This window comes from Eleutherodactylus coqui, chromosome 12, assembly GCF_035609145.1.
Source record: "Eleutherodactylus coqui strain aEleCoq1 chromosome 12, aEleCoq1.hap1, whole genome shotgun sequence".
In the NCBI taxonomy this organism is placed as follows: Eukaryota; Metazoa; Chordata; class Amphibia; order Anura; family Eleutherodactylidae; genus Eleutherodactylus; species Eleutherodactylus coqui.
The window spans coordinates 108,230,772-108,244,963 of NC_089848.1; the positions used below are offsets into that span (position 1 = coordinate 108,230,772).

General features: G+C 45.3%; 1 protein-coding gene across 1 annotated transcript; it reads left to right on the forward strand.

The window, feature by feature from the left end:
* The first annotated feature begins 2,326 nt into the window (after positions 1-2,326).
* LOC136586607 (protein NYNRIN-like) lies at positions 2,327-11,076 on the forward strand. Its single transcript, XM_066584742.1, has 2 exons — positions 2,327-3,068; positions 6,249-11,076. Exon 2 carries the CDS (start codon positions 6,374-6,376, stop codon positions 8,789-8,791), a length of 2,418 nt encoding a protein of 805 aa, XP_066440839.1. The 5' UTR covers positions 2,327-3,068; positions 6,249-6,373; the 3' UTR covers positions 8,792-11,076.
* The last annotated feature ends 3,116 nt before the right edge of the window (positions 11,077-14,192 follow it).

Consider the following 14,192-nt stretch of genomic DNA (forward strand, 5'->3'; position numbering starts at 1 on the left):
TAAATATCCCCCTTAGTAGCCCTGCAACACCCCAGAGGGATGACCCTGGGCACCTGGCAAACGTGAAGATCTGGGAGGGATAGGTGCTGTTTTGTCACAGTGGCACTTACCAGGCTCTGGTCCCGGATGGGATGACATGCAGCCAAGGGCAGAGCAGGATCGCAGGCCAGCTTTGACACCCCTAGGATAGGGAATGCCAATAAACGGGTTGAAGGGGGTAGTATTACTTATCACTCATGACACCACTGTTCCCACTCACCAGTATGCTACGCGGCGGAGAAAAGAACACAGAGACTTGTGTATAGTACCTCGGGTCCCCAGAAACAGTTAGGGCCTGGTATAACATTTACTTAATAATAAACATTTACAACAGGTAATGCAGGTACAATTCACTTTAGAACGCCAGCAGGCCATAGCTCAGAGGTAGGGAGGATACACAGGATGAATACGGTCCTACAGTCCACGTTATCTGTATGTCACCAGTCCTGGATTGGGAGCACTCCAGAGGAGGAAGGGGGGTAGGGTCACTCCACAGACTCTCTGGCAGACAATTATTAAAGAAGGCTTATACAATACACATCCTGCACGGCAGGCGTGTGGGTGTGACACAGTAAAGTACCTCTGTGCAGTGATCCTAACTATGGACGGCCGCACAGGAAAAGCCTGTAGTGTAAACTGGTACCTGTTTAGAACTTTTGGTAGGGCTCTCTCTCTCTAATGATGATGGGACTCACTCCTCACATCCAAACTCCAAATGCTACGGGATGTCGCTCCTCCTCTTCGATCTTCACCTAGATGGAAGCTGAAGGTGCTTTCATGTGGCTCTGTATTAGCACTCTGCAGCACGCAAGATGGAACTTCTTTTCTGTTCTCAATCACTCCTATTTATACCTTCACTCACACCACATGACAGACTGATACATTTACATGCAGGCAATGATTTTATTAGAGTTAACCTCTCAAGCGCCGCAGCTGTGCAACACACACTGGAGATGACAGGACAAGCTTTGCACAGTGCATCTACATAAGACAAACATGAATGACATTTATGGAGGGGACCAGGATGGTGTACTGGACCACTACAGCCCCAATAGTAATAGCTCTTGTCTTAATGGCTCCAGTTGTGGTCCCTGTAGTCATAGTGACCCTGTTAGTGGTCCCAGTAGTAATATTAACTGAGGTAAGGGCTCTAGTAGTAATAGTGACCCCATCATAAGCCCCAATATTAATCTGGTCCCCTATAGTTGCTCCAGTTGTAATAGTGACCACCATAGTTGCCCCAATAGCAATAGTGACCCCACTATTAATACTGTCCCCCGCACTGGACTTCCAGCTGGGCAGCAGCCCCACATGCAGTACACTCACTCTCTACACGGCTCAGGTCAGGCAGCCACCCTATGATCATCAGTCTGTGACCACAGACCTTTGCCCCCAGGATTTGCACTAAATACAGGTCGGTGTCTGCTTGCAGGAATACAGATGCTGGGGAGAGAGGTCAGTGGTCACAGACCGATGACAATGTAGTGGCCTCCAATTTAGGCAGTGAACAGAGCGAGGGCACTGCTTGCAGCTGGCAGTTATTTTTAACCAGCTATTAATATGGACGGTAAAAAATAAATACCAGCTAGGTGGCAACTGGCTGTCCCTCTGAGGTCCTGCATACTGTGCCTGAGGTGGCAGGCTCAGGTCACCTCACGGAAGGGGCGCCCCTGAGGCCATGCAATGCTCCCTGGGAAATAAAGTATGCAAACAGGAGTTGACTCCATGCAGCATCATATAGAGTCTGGGTTATGGACTGTCAATTTTATACATTAGAATTGGTGTTATAATGTATATGTTGGAGTTCACATTATAATTAGACGTATACTGTTATACATCAGGGCATTGGAGAAGTGCAAGACCTCAATTTAAATTGACTTTCCTCAGCTATAATAGTGAAGGGACTCACTGAATATGAGTACTTTTCACGTTAAGGAGACAACAGTATTATCAGCTGTCAAACACGGATCCAGAGTAATAAAATGGAATTTATGGGACTGATTGCATTGGAGAAGGTAAGTTTAACACTTACTAAACTGAGCACTGTATTCAAAGGGGAAACCACTAAAGGGGTTGTTCAGGATTAGAAGAGAAGGTCTGGGCTGTTTTTGATGTTACAGCTCAAACAAATACTAATTGTGGACAACCGGAAAACCAAAGTAATGTAAATGCAGCCTCCGTAACTCCACCGAAACAAAGGACTCAGACGCTTGGAATGCGGGCTGGAGATATATATATATATATATATATATATATATATATATATATATATATTGATAAGGGCCAATGGGGGCTGTAAAGAAATTAATAAATGTCGCTAATCAAAAAGGAGTTAATATATTTTGCTTAGTAATCTATTTGAATCAATAAGGTTGAATACTGCAAATATTCTATTCTGCTCTGAAGGACTCATGACTATTGAGTAATAGGCCAAACGTCTGATCTAAGTGGAATCAGGAAGTTAAGAGCAGATGTTCATAAATGTAGTGAGACATAGCCTAACCGCAAAGAAGTTGTCAGCTATTTCTCTATATTTACTAATGTACTAGTCTAAAAGTCATGTGAAATCAGCTATTTCTTGAATGTCATATATCAAGCCTAAATGTCAAAGTTTATTGAATGATTATGTCATTGTAAGATATAGAAGTCATGTGTTTTTATCAGATGAATGTATGTATCATGAGGTTACTCCTTGTATTACCAGAGGTCGCATCCCTGCGTGGGCGATCTTCTATATAAACTGAGACTATGCCAATAAAGACTTAGAGTTCATTACTTCATCATATACCGTGTGTATGGTCAGTACTTAGACTCTCAAAAGGAGCGCTCCTCCTGCTTAGGTCAATTCGGAACCGACAACATAACTGATCAGTCTGTTTGAACAAATTAACCCTCGACAGTTCTTGGCGCCCAACGTGGGGCGGGGCTTACCTTTACGGGACATCGCAACCAGTAGACTGAAACAAACTCCTGGCCCGTTGACGTGGATACTGGATTCGGAGACCCCAGACTAAAACACCGGTGTACAGGTAAGAGCTTATCTTACTATTATACAGTCTGGATTCTTTTGATCTGTGTGTCTCTAACGGACTAGAGGTATGTTGTTGCCTGTTTCCTATATTTTCTGCCCCGTCCATATTTTAGAGTGAATAAGTTCATTTAACTGTCCTAGACGGAAGAACTCACTCATTGGGACTTAAAGAGTCATGTTGTCTGTATTGGAGATTGAAATAATTGTTATTGTTATAGTCTCATTTCTGGCAGTCATATTGTTACTCTGGATCTGTTATAATATTACTAAAAGTTCCCTAAGAGGCGAAGTCTGGTCTCCCCTGAATCCTAGTGTTTGAAGTTGACCACGTTTTAGTTCTGTAAATCTATTCCGGGACAGGGAACTGTGTGTTCCCAGATAGTCTCAGTGATTATCTTAGTTTACTGTGTGAAATATACGTCCTGTATACTTAGTGAAGAATAGTTGGAAGTGGTCAAGATGGGGTCTGAACAATCTAAGATATATCAGACTCCTATTGAGATAATTAAAGATAGAGAAGGGGAGGACATTTGCAGACAAGCCTATAAAGTTTACAAACGTATAGGCCTTAAGAAGGCGGGAACATTCAATTATGAATTTTGGTCACAATATGAGGATAAGCATAGAAAGGAAATAAGAAAAAAGGGTTTGGAAAAAGGCATGAAGGCTATTCTGGACTGCTCTAAAACAGCAGAAGACGAACACTGGGACTCCGAGTCCCGAGGCGAGGGCATTTTAGTTTATTGTCCTATGCCCCGGCCACCAATAGACGTTCCCATGGAAACCCCTACGGTTCCATTAGTCTCTCCTGTCGTCCCGGCCGTTCCACCAATGTCTCCAAATAATCCCTTTAATTCTCTGTATCCCAATTTGCCGCCGTTGCCTCCTACGTATCCACAGGCTACTGCCCAGATGGATACACCTCCCTACAGCCCTCAATCAGGATCCCCGGGCCCTGAAGTAAATAGAGGTCCGGCTTGGGACTGTCCACGTTGTGGTCAACAGAATGCCTGTTTTAAAGAACTCTGTACAGTATGTGGGACTCCACGTCCCAGGGATCAGTGTAGACAACCGATTCCCTTATTCCCAGTTACAACCTCCACTACCCATTATAGAGAACCAAACAGACCAAGTCCACCATTGGGCACGGTCAGACAAGAGGACACCGACAGACCATCGTCTTCTAATGACAGACCTACGGACGCACATAGACCAACTCCCGGGTCTACAGTCACTACATGGCGACCCTGGAGCGCCACAGACCAGATGGCACTGTGTCAGCAACTGCCCGATCCCCAGACAGAGCCAGCAGCTTTCCATAGAAAGTTGGAAGTCATACAGAAAAACTACTCTGCCACTTGGACAGATATGGAATGTCTTATGAATGTAAAATGTCCTCTGGGCCTTTACAATAGTATTGCTCAATTTTGTGGTCTTGAAGATCGCCCAGATGACCCCCAGACATTACTTAGTGGTACTCAATATGTTGACAAGGTTAAGACCTGGTTTAAGGATAAAGCCCAAGAGAGACGTACAGCCCTAACCCAGTGTAGACAGAACAAGGGCGAGTCTATTGAATGTTACTTTGGCCGTTTAGAGGAAGTTGGCAGAGATCTGGGTTTATATGATTGTCCAAAAGCAATACGTAATGCTGCTTTTTGTGAAGCCTTTATGCAAGGAATAGATAAGCGCCTGTCTGAACGCGTTAAAGCATGTACCCCCGATTGGCGACAGGCCAAACCGCGTGATCTATATAAGAAAGCTGTAGGATTTGTCATGGATACAGAAGACCACGCAAAGGGTGTTATGGTTAAACATTACACCATGGAGGGGGACACAGTCCGACTTAACGACCCCAGGCGGGAGACCCGTAAGTGTTATAACTGCGGGAAGACTGGACACTTGGCCCGTAATTGTAGAGCCCCTAAACGCCCTAGACAGAACACGTCAGACGAAAGGGGGCAACAGGGAAGTACGGCCACTACCACATCATCCCGCCCACAGGGAAATAACGGGTATACCAATTACCAATGAAGGTCTGGCACTCCTTCCCCCGTGTCCCTTATAGTTACTGACGCACGTGGGCCACAAATTTTTCAGCCTCTAAAAATCCAGGGGAAGGAGGTGCCCTTTTTAATTGACACAGGGGCTACTAAATCATGTGTCAGTACCTCACAAGTCAATGACCTTAGTATTCCCCTCTCAGACTCCATAGCCATAGCCGTTGGAGTGTCCGGGGAACCAACACCCATGCGTGAGACCGAGCCCATAGAAGTCTCCTTTCAAGGGTCACGAGTCCTCACTCGCTTCCTGGTGTCACCCACTGGGGATTGCATCATGGGAACCGATGTGATGGGACCCCTGGGGTGCTGTATTCAGCTCCATCCTTCCGGTGAGGCTCATGTCAGTACCTCTGCGGCCGACCACCAAGTATTCTGTCTCATGGCAGCAGACTTGGTCACTCCGCCTCCTTCTTGTACTGTATATGTGTTGACCCCAGAAGATACACAGGTTCTCTCAGCAGTGCCAGAGACCCTTTGGGCAAAAGGGAAGACAGACTTGGGCCATCTCCACGTACCCCCAGTCATGGTATATCTCAAAGATGGGGAAAAAGCCCCCATGATCCGCCAATATCCCCTAGCCATGGCACAGGAAGACGCAATAGCCTCCACTATTACAGAGTTATGTGCCTTGAATGCTTTAAAACCTTGCGTCTCACCCGCTAACACGCCACTCTTCCCGGTTAAAAAGAAAGGGAAGAAAGGTGAACCTGATACCTACCGGATGGTTCACGATCTAAGAGAAATCAATAAGGTGACCATCCTAGAAACACCTTTGGTCCCCAACCCTTACACTCTGTTGTCCACCATACCTTCCGGAACCTGTTGGTACACTCTGATCGATTTAGCCAATGCATTTATGTCCGTCCCGATCCACCCCGATTGCCAGTACCTGTTCGCCTTCACGTTCCGAGGAAAACAGTACTGCTGGACTGTCCTACCACAAGGGGCACAAAACAGCCCAAATCAATTCACCCGATGTATGAGGCTTGTACTTGATGCATGGACGGTCCCACCAGGTGTGGCCCTGCTTCAGTATGTTGATGACCTCCTACTGTGTGCTCCGGACAGACCTACCTGCGTTGCGGCCTCACTCAGCCTCCTTTGTTTTCTTGCAGACAGTGGGTGTAAAGCCAGTAAAGACAAATTACAGTTTTGCAAATCTCATGTTGTGTTTCTTGGTCACTGCCTAGGTCCTGGTACAAAACACCTCACGCCAGAACGTACCAAGGTGGTGGAGGACATGCCACTCCCTACCTCCCATGCTCAGTTGCGGACATTTCTGGGGTTAGTTTCATATTGTCGGCCGTGGATTCGCTCTGCCTCCATGACCATGCAGCCTCTGTACGACTGCCTGAGTTCTAAGCCATTTGCTTTGTCTCCGGAAGCCGAGTCAGCTTTCCATCAGCTGAAAATACAGATTACCAGTGCTCCAGCACTGGGTCTGCCTGACTATGATAAACCCTTCCAGATGTTCGTGACTGAGATGGCGGGACATGCTACTGCCGTCCTCACACAAGAGCATGGTGACAAAAAGCGCCCTGTAGCATACTACAGTGCACATCTTGATGCAGTAGCCAGGGGTTCACCCTCCTGTGTAAGAGCAGTTCTGGCTGTACAAGCACTACTTGAGAAAGCTTCTGAGGTGGTCCTAGACTACCCTCTTGTGGTCCTCACGCCCCATGACGTACATGGAATTCTGACACAGGTGAGCCGTAGACATCTTTCTCTTGCTAGACAGGTTAAAATGGAACTTGCAGTACACTCTTCATCCAATGTCTCATTTCAACGTTGCACAACTTTGAATCCGGCCACCTTACTGCCATTAGGTGACACTGATTCAAAAGGGGGAGTAAGCACAGGGGATCAACTTTTTGTCAATTCCCTAGGCGAAGAGGAAGCTTTTGACACCGAGCACCAGCATGACTGTGCTGCTCTGATGGAGCAGGAGACAGCTGGATTTGCTCATGTCACAGATAAGCCTCTCCTGAACCCCCACCTTGAAATGTTTGTGGATGGATCACGATACCAGAATGAGATGGGCAGATTTGTGACAGGGTTTGCTGTAGTATCAATGAATGAAGTACTGATAGGCCGCGCCATGCCCCCACATATGTCAGCACAGGAAGCGGAGCTGTGCGCTCTGACCGAGGCCTGCAAGTTAGCCCGGGGAGTCACTGCTAATATCTACACGGACTCCAGGTACGCGTTTGGCGTTGCGCATGACTATGGGCCGATTTGGCGCGCGCGGAGCTTCCTAACAGCTCAAGGCAGACCGATAAAGAATGGTGAGGCAGTAAGTAATTTAATGTCAGCTATCATGCTCCCGAAGCAGGTAGCCATAATAAAGGTAAAGGCACACACCCGAGGGGACTCCTTGGAAAGCAGAGGCAACGAGAAGGCAGACGGAGCAGCAAAGGCTGCAGCCCTGCTGGACTGGAGGGCACCCGTGTGCAGAGTTCAGACCAGGTCCTGCCCAGCAGAGGAGGATCCTGATCCCCCTGCCGAGGACCAGACCCTCTCTGTCCCACCACAGAAGGAGGTGGACCTACTCCCCTCAGGGCAAGAGCAGGAGCGCTGGGCAAGTGCAGGGGCAGTAAAAGGAAATGAAGGTTGGATGATGGGTTTCCGTATGTGTTTACCTGCGGCTGCCTATCCTAGTATGGCCCTTTTGGCTCATGGAAAGGTGCACGCTTCTCGTAATGCCATGGTAGCCCTGGTGGAGAAAATGTGGTACGCTCCGGGATTTGACAGGATGGCAAAGGCATACGTCAAGGCTTGTGAAATCTGTGCACTACACAACCCCGGTCAAGTAGTAAAGACCCCTCGGAAGTGCACTCCGCGACCTTTGTACCCCTTCCAGAGACTACAGATAGATTACATCCAGCTGCCCAGATCAGGAAGGTATGAGTATGTCCTGGTATGCATTGACCTCTTTTCCGCGTGGCCCGAGGCCTACCCGGTCCCGAAGGCCACTGCCCAGGCCACTGCAAAGAAACTTGTGTCAGAGTTAGTGTGCAGATTTGGGGTACCAGAGACCATTGAGAGCGACCGTGGTACTCACTTCACTGGTGAGGTAATGAAGGAAGTCATGTCCGCCTTAGGAGTAGAACAGGCCTTTCACACCCCCTATCATCCGCAGAGCTCCGGAAAAGTAGAAAGACTCAATGGCACCCTCAAACTTAAGATACAGAAAGCCATGGTTGAAACAGGAAAACCTTGGCCCGAGTGCCTACCTCTGGCCCTCTACTCAGTACGAACCACACCAAATAGGAAAACAGGACTGTCTCCTTATGAGATTCTCTTTGGCTCCGTGCCCAGGTTAGGACTGTATCACCCCCAAGCTCTATCCCTGGGTCATGATAAAGTTACTTCCTTTGTGCAGGATTTATGCCAAAAGCTAAAAATAACACACGACCTAGTCTTCTCTTCTATTCCAGACCCTGATAGTTTGGAAGGATCCCACTCTCTGAATCCCGGAGATTGGGTGGTGGTAAAGAGACACGTCAGAAAGACTTTGGAACCTCGCTTTGACGGACCATACCAAGTGCTGTTAACCACTCCCACCTCGGTCAAGCTAGAAGGCAAACCCACTTGGATCCATGCCTCACACTGCAAGAAAGTTCCAACGCCTCAGCACCACGAGGGGGGTGGAGAGTAAGCCCAACCCAGGGTGGGGGAGGGGGATGGCAACCTGGACACCAGCATTGATAGTCTGGATAGGTGTATTATTTACCCTTTGTTTTCTTGGACTACTCTCTTTTCGGGACAATTCTTCATCAACTGTCAATGTAAGAAGAAGATGGACTGTTTGGGCGGAAGGACACCCCAACATGTGGGAATACTTTGCAAAAGACGTACTGAATATTTCCCACATGTGCATGCCCAACCTGCGGAGTGGGGAAGATATTTTACGGACTTGCTTACTGTCTATCCCCACTCCAATAAAGACACTTCGCGATATATATTCAATAGTGCATAATGATAGTGATGTAGAGGAGAGCAATGTTATTCAGGAAAATACCTTTCTTAATGTATATGAATATTGTCCCCACTGTGATGCGGTCGAACATACACTTTGGTCTAATATGACTCGTTTCCGGGTCAGGAATGTCGCTCCGGCTGAGGTATGCTATAACTTCACGTGTAATAAAGAACATATGGGAGGCTGTGCGCAGAGAACCAGGGTGACTAGTGATTCCCAGAGACTATGTAATCGCACAGTCCAGCAATGTAGAAAGGTACACACTCCTATGCTTTGTAACCACACAGTCCGAAGCCCCAGCCATTTTAGGCACGTCAAATTACCATTAGGCTGGGTCCTGTCCTGCGGTAACCTGACTTACACATATATCCCAGCTAACCTGACCGGAGGTCCCTGCTCCTTAGCTAGATTAAGTATACTAATGTACCAAAAACCTAGCATCCCACAACTCACCAACAGACAAAAGAGGGAGGTAGAAGGACTGGATAGCAACTGTGAAGGACCACCCACTCTACTTAGCTACTCAGAACATACGGCACTGGCAGTCAGTATTGTGGGTGTTCCCGGGTTGGCACAATATAACACAAGAGTAATCAATGGATTAGCATGCGATATGGTAAAGGGCCTGAATGCGACATCACAGGCCTTGGACCTCCTCTTACTAGACATACAAGGAGTCAGGAAAGCAGCTTTACAAAATAGAGCCGCCATAGATTACCTGTTGCTCGCAGTAAACCACGGATGTGAGGAATTTGAGGGGATGTGTTGTTTCAACCTCTCTGATCACTCAGAATCCATTCACCAAAAGATCAATACCTTGGGAAAAATAGCTACTAGCATAAAACAGGATAAAGACCAGGGATGGTTTAATTTTCTTAACCCTGCAAATTGGTTTTCTGGTCTGGGAGGATGGTTCATGGGAATCCTACAAAGTATATTACAGATAATTGTCATGCTGTTGTGTATATATATAATAATCAAAGTCATAATCTCTTGTGTGAGCAAATGTACGGCAAAAGCCTTTACAGCCCCTGTGTAGGCCGACCCCTGCTGGATGAAGGCAGAACATACGGCGGTTCCTTCCAGTCTTGTCACTAGGTAGTGTAGGGTCAGGGTAACGCGACCTGGACGTGTTCACCACTAGGACTATCTCCAGGAGGGACATTGGTGTGGGTGAAGATTAGGGAATCCCCTGCCGTGCGTACCTATGCACGCTACTAGTATTGTAACATCATACTAGAGACACCTTATATGGGCTAGTCGACCAATAAGACCTACCTCGACTATGACTTTTCAAAATAGAACTGGACCCTGTGTGTGACTTCCTGATGTCCAAAATGGGGGAATGATAAGGGCCAATGGGGGCTGTAAAGAAATTAATAAATGTCGCTAATCAAAAAGGAGTTAATATATTTTGCTTAGTAATCTATTTGAATCAATAAGGTTGAATACTGCAAATATTCTATTCTGCTCTGAAGGACTCATGACTATTGAGTAATAGGCCAAACGTCTGATCTAAGTGGAATCAGGAAGTTAAGAGCAGATGTTCATAAATGTAGTGAGACATAGCCTAACCGCAAAGAAGTTGTCAGCTATTTCTCTATATTTACTAATGTACTAGTCTAAAAGTCATGTGAAATCAGCTATTTCTTGAATGTCATATATCAAGCCTAAATGTCAAAGTTTATTGAATGATTATGTCATTGTAAGATATAGAAGTCATGTGTTTTTATCAGATGAATGTATGTATCATGAGGTTACTCCTTGTATTACCAGAGGTCGCATCCCTGCGTGGGCGATCTTCTATATAAACTGAGACTATGCCAATAAAGACTTAGAGTTCATTACTTCATCATATACCGTGTGTATGGTCAGTACTTAGACTCTCAAAAGGAGCGCTCCTCCTGCTTAGGTCAATTCGGAACCGACAACATAACTGATCAGTCTGTTTGAACAAATTAACCCTCGACAATATATATATATATATATATATATATATATATATATATATATATATATTAGAACATAGCTTTTAAAATAAATTATTTAAATATGAAAATCCATATGACTTATGAACCCATCAGTACAACTGCTGATGCTGTCGTCAACTATGAAGAACGAGCTTGTTAAGTAGACTCAGGTCAATATGCCCCGGATAGTCAACAGAGGTCCAATAGACCAACAGATTACGTATACAAAAAGGAATTAATGGAACAGTCCTGCTGCATAGTAGATCATCTCACAATAAAGTGCAGCAGAATGAAAGACATGTTGAACCCAAATCCAGGTCCAATTATAGCCTAATCAGGGTCAAAGCAGTCATGATGGAGCTCATAAGGATATAAGGTCACATAACTATACCTTCCCTGTTGCACCCTGATAAGTAAATAACCCTGCCACCGAAACATAGGGCAACTGCCTTGAATTGAGCAATGCCATCTGAGCTCTAGCCCTAAATAAATGAGCTTAGGAAAACCCTAAACACTGTGGCAACCAGTGCTTCAAAAGTTTAAGATTATGCACAATGCATAGCTCCCTACTAGTGATGAGCAAGTTAAGAAAAGTATAGTTAGGCTGGTTTACCAAATTTTGGCAAAAAGTTTGGTTTGGTCCAAATTAGTTTTAAATTGGACTGGAACTTCACCAGTGCCCCTTAAATCGGCGCATAACACTGTCTACGAACCATAAAAGCCCCATATAAGACTCTTAGCTCATCTAGGAGGGTATCTAAATACCTCTGAGCTGTCTGTAAGCAAAGTAATGAAGAAAAAAGGAAAAATAAGAAAACTAGGAAAAAGAATAACTGAAAAGATTTTTGTCAGCTTTTTTCTTCTTTTTCTTTCTTCTCATTTTTCCTTCTTCCTTCTTCTCCTCTTTTCTTCTTTCTGCTTCTTTTTTGAAAGAAGGTTTCTTAGTAGTTCAGTCGAGCTGAACAATCAAAGGTTTGGGTTCATGCTGGATTGAGCTTTTGGCAACGATCAACCAAAAAAAAGTGTTTGTTTGAGTTTTCTCTACACGTTCACCCATGCATACAGGTAGGCACATCAGGAACCAAAAAAAGATGGCAAAAATAAGGAAAGAGTAAGTATCTTGAAAAGAGTAATACTCAAATATTTCCCTATGGAGCCTCCTTGTTTATCGCATCACATAGCATGAACGTGCGATTTTCGTGCGATCCGATTTTTTTTAACATTAGAAAGTCCTATTAATATTCTTGCTACAAAAATGCACGATTCTATCCCGTGAGAAAATCGCGGGTAGCAGCGATGCGATGCTACATTTTTCACAATAAAAAAAACATCACTGATGTTACAAAATTGTGTGTACACAGCCACGATATTGCTGTCACCCGTGTGGAAGAGGCCTAATAAATGCTAGCTGTTTAATCTTTTCCAATACTCTCTCTCTTCCCTAGTGTTAGCTATCCCACCTAGCTTTGTGTCATCTGCAAATTTGATCAGTTTCCCACCAATTCCCTCCTCCAGAATAACACTGGGCCTAGGACAGAGCCTTGTGGTACCCCACTTGATACATTCTTCCACTTGGATGTGCAGCCATTTATGACCACTCTTTAAGTACGATCACTCAACCAGTTGTGAATCCACCTAACAGTTGCCTTGTCAATCCAATATTTGGTAATTTTTTCCAATAAGTATGACTTGTTTGTTACAAACCCATGCTCGCTCTGGTTAATTACTCCATTTTCATCCAAGTACATGCATACATGCTGTTTAATAATTTGTTCAAAGATCTTTCCCAGTATAGAAGTCAGGCTTACAGGCCTGTAGTTTCCTGGATCCACTTTCTTTCCTTTTTTGAAGATAGGGACAATATTTGCCCTTTTCCAATCTTCTGGGACTTCTCCTGTTCTCCAGAAATTTTCAAAGATTATGGCAAATGGTTCAGCAATTACCTCCGCTGCTTCCTTTAGTATCCTTGGATGTAATTCATCTGGACCTTGAGACTTGAATTCATTTAACTTAGCTAAGTGTTCCCTCACATCTCTCTGCTTACAGATAGCCTGCATTCCTTTTATTCCCCCAATAGCACAGGGAAGATCAGTTGATGTTCCATCCCCTTTCTGAGAGAAAAGAGATACAAAATAGGTTAGTCCATCTGAACATCATTTTTAACCAATTCACCATTTTCACCCTGTAAACATCCAATAGCATCTTGGACTTTTCTTTTGACCTCCAAATCTTTTTTTATTGCTTTTAGCCTGTGATACAAGCCCCAATTCATTATCAGCTTTAGCTTTTCTGACACTTACCCTACAGTTTCTGCAGACGGCATTATATTCTTCCTTATATATTTTCCCCTCTTTTCATTTGATAAACCTGTTTTTCTTCCTTTTTAACATGTGTGCAAGTTCTGTGTTCCTCCATCCGGGTCTCTTTAAATTCTTCCCATTCTTCCTTCAATTAGGGATTGTTAACGATTGTGCTTTGCCAGTTATTGGTTTCCCTCGGTGTGCTAGCTAGTCTGCCTCGGTTGGTCTCCTGCTTCTGTCATCTTGTCTGCTATACTTTGCCATTATCCACCAGGTTTTTCCATCTGCCTCAGTTCTGCTTAACATTGTTGGTGTTGGTTATTTACATCTGCCTTTTCTGTCGGTATTCTACACTTTCCATCCAGGTATGCCAGCGTCCCTTTTTCGGTCCCTAGTGAAAGTAGGGACTGCCGCCCAGTTGCCCGCCTGGGGTAAGCCAGGAGTGGAGGCAAGTAGGCAGGGACAAGAGTTGTGGGTGAGATCTAGGGCACCCGGGCTGGCGTATCAAGGGTAGTATGCCGTAACACTAACATCCAAGGATAGCATGATCACTACCTCCTAAGGTCCCAGCCACCCTTACTTCCTCAATAGAGATGAGCGAACGTACTCGTCCGAGCTTGATACTCGTTCGAGTATTAGCGTGTTCGAGATGCTCGTTACTAGAGGCGAGTACCACGCGATGTTCGGGTTACTTTCACTTTCATCTCTGAGACGTTAGCGTGCTTTTCTGGCCAATTGAAAGACAGGGAAGGCATTACAACTTCCCCCTGCGACGTTCAAGCCCTATACCACCCCCCTGCAGTGAGT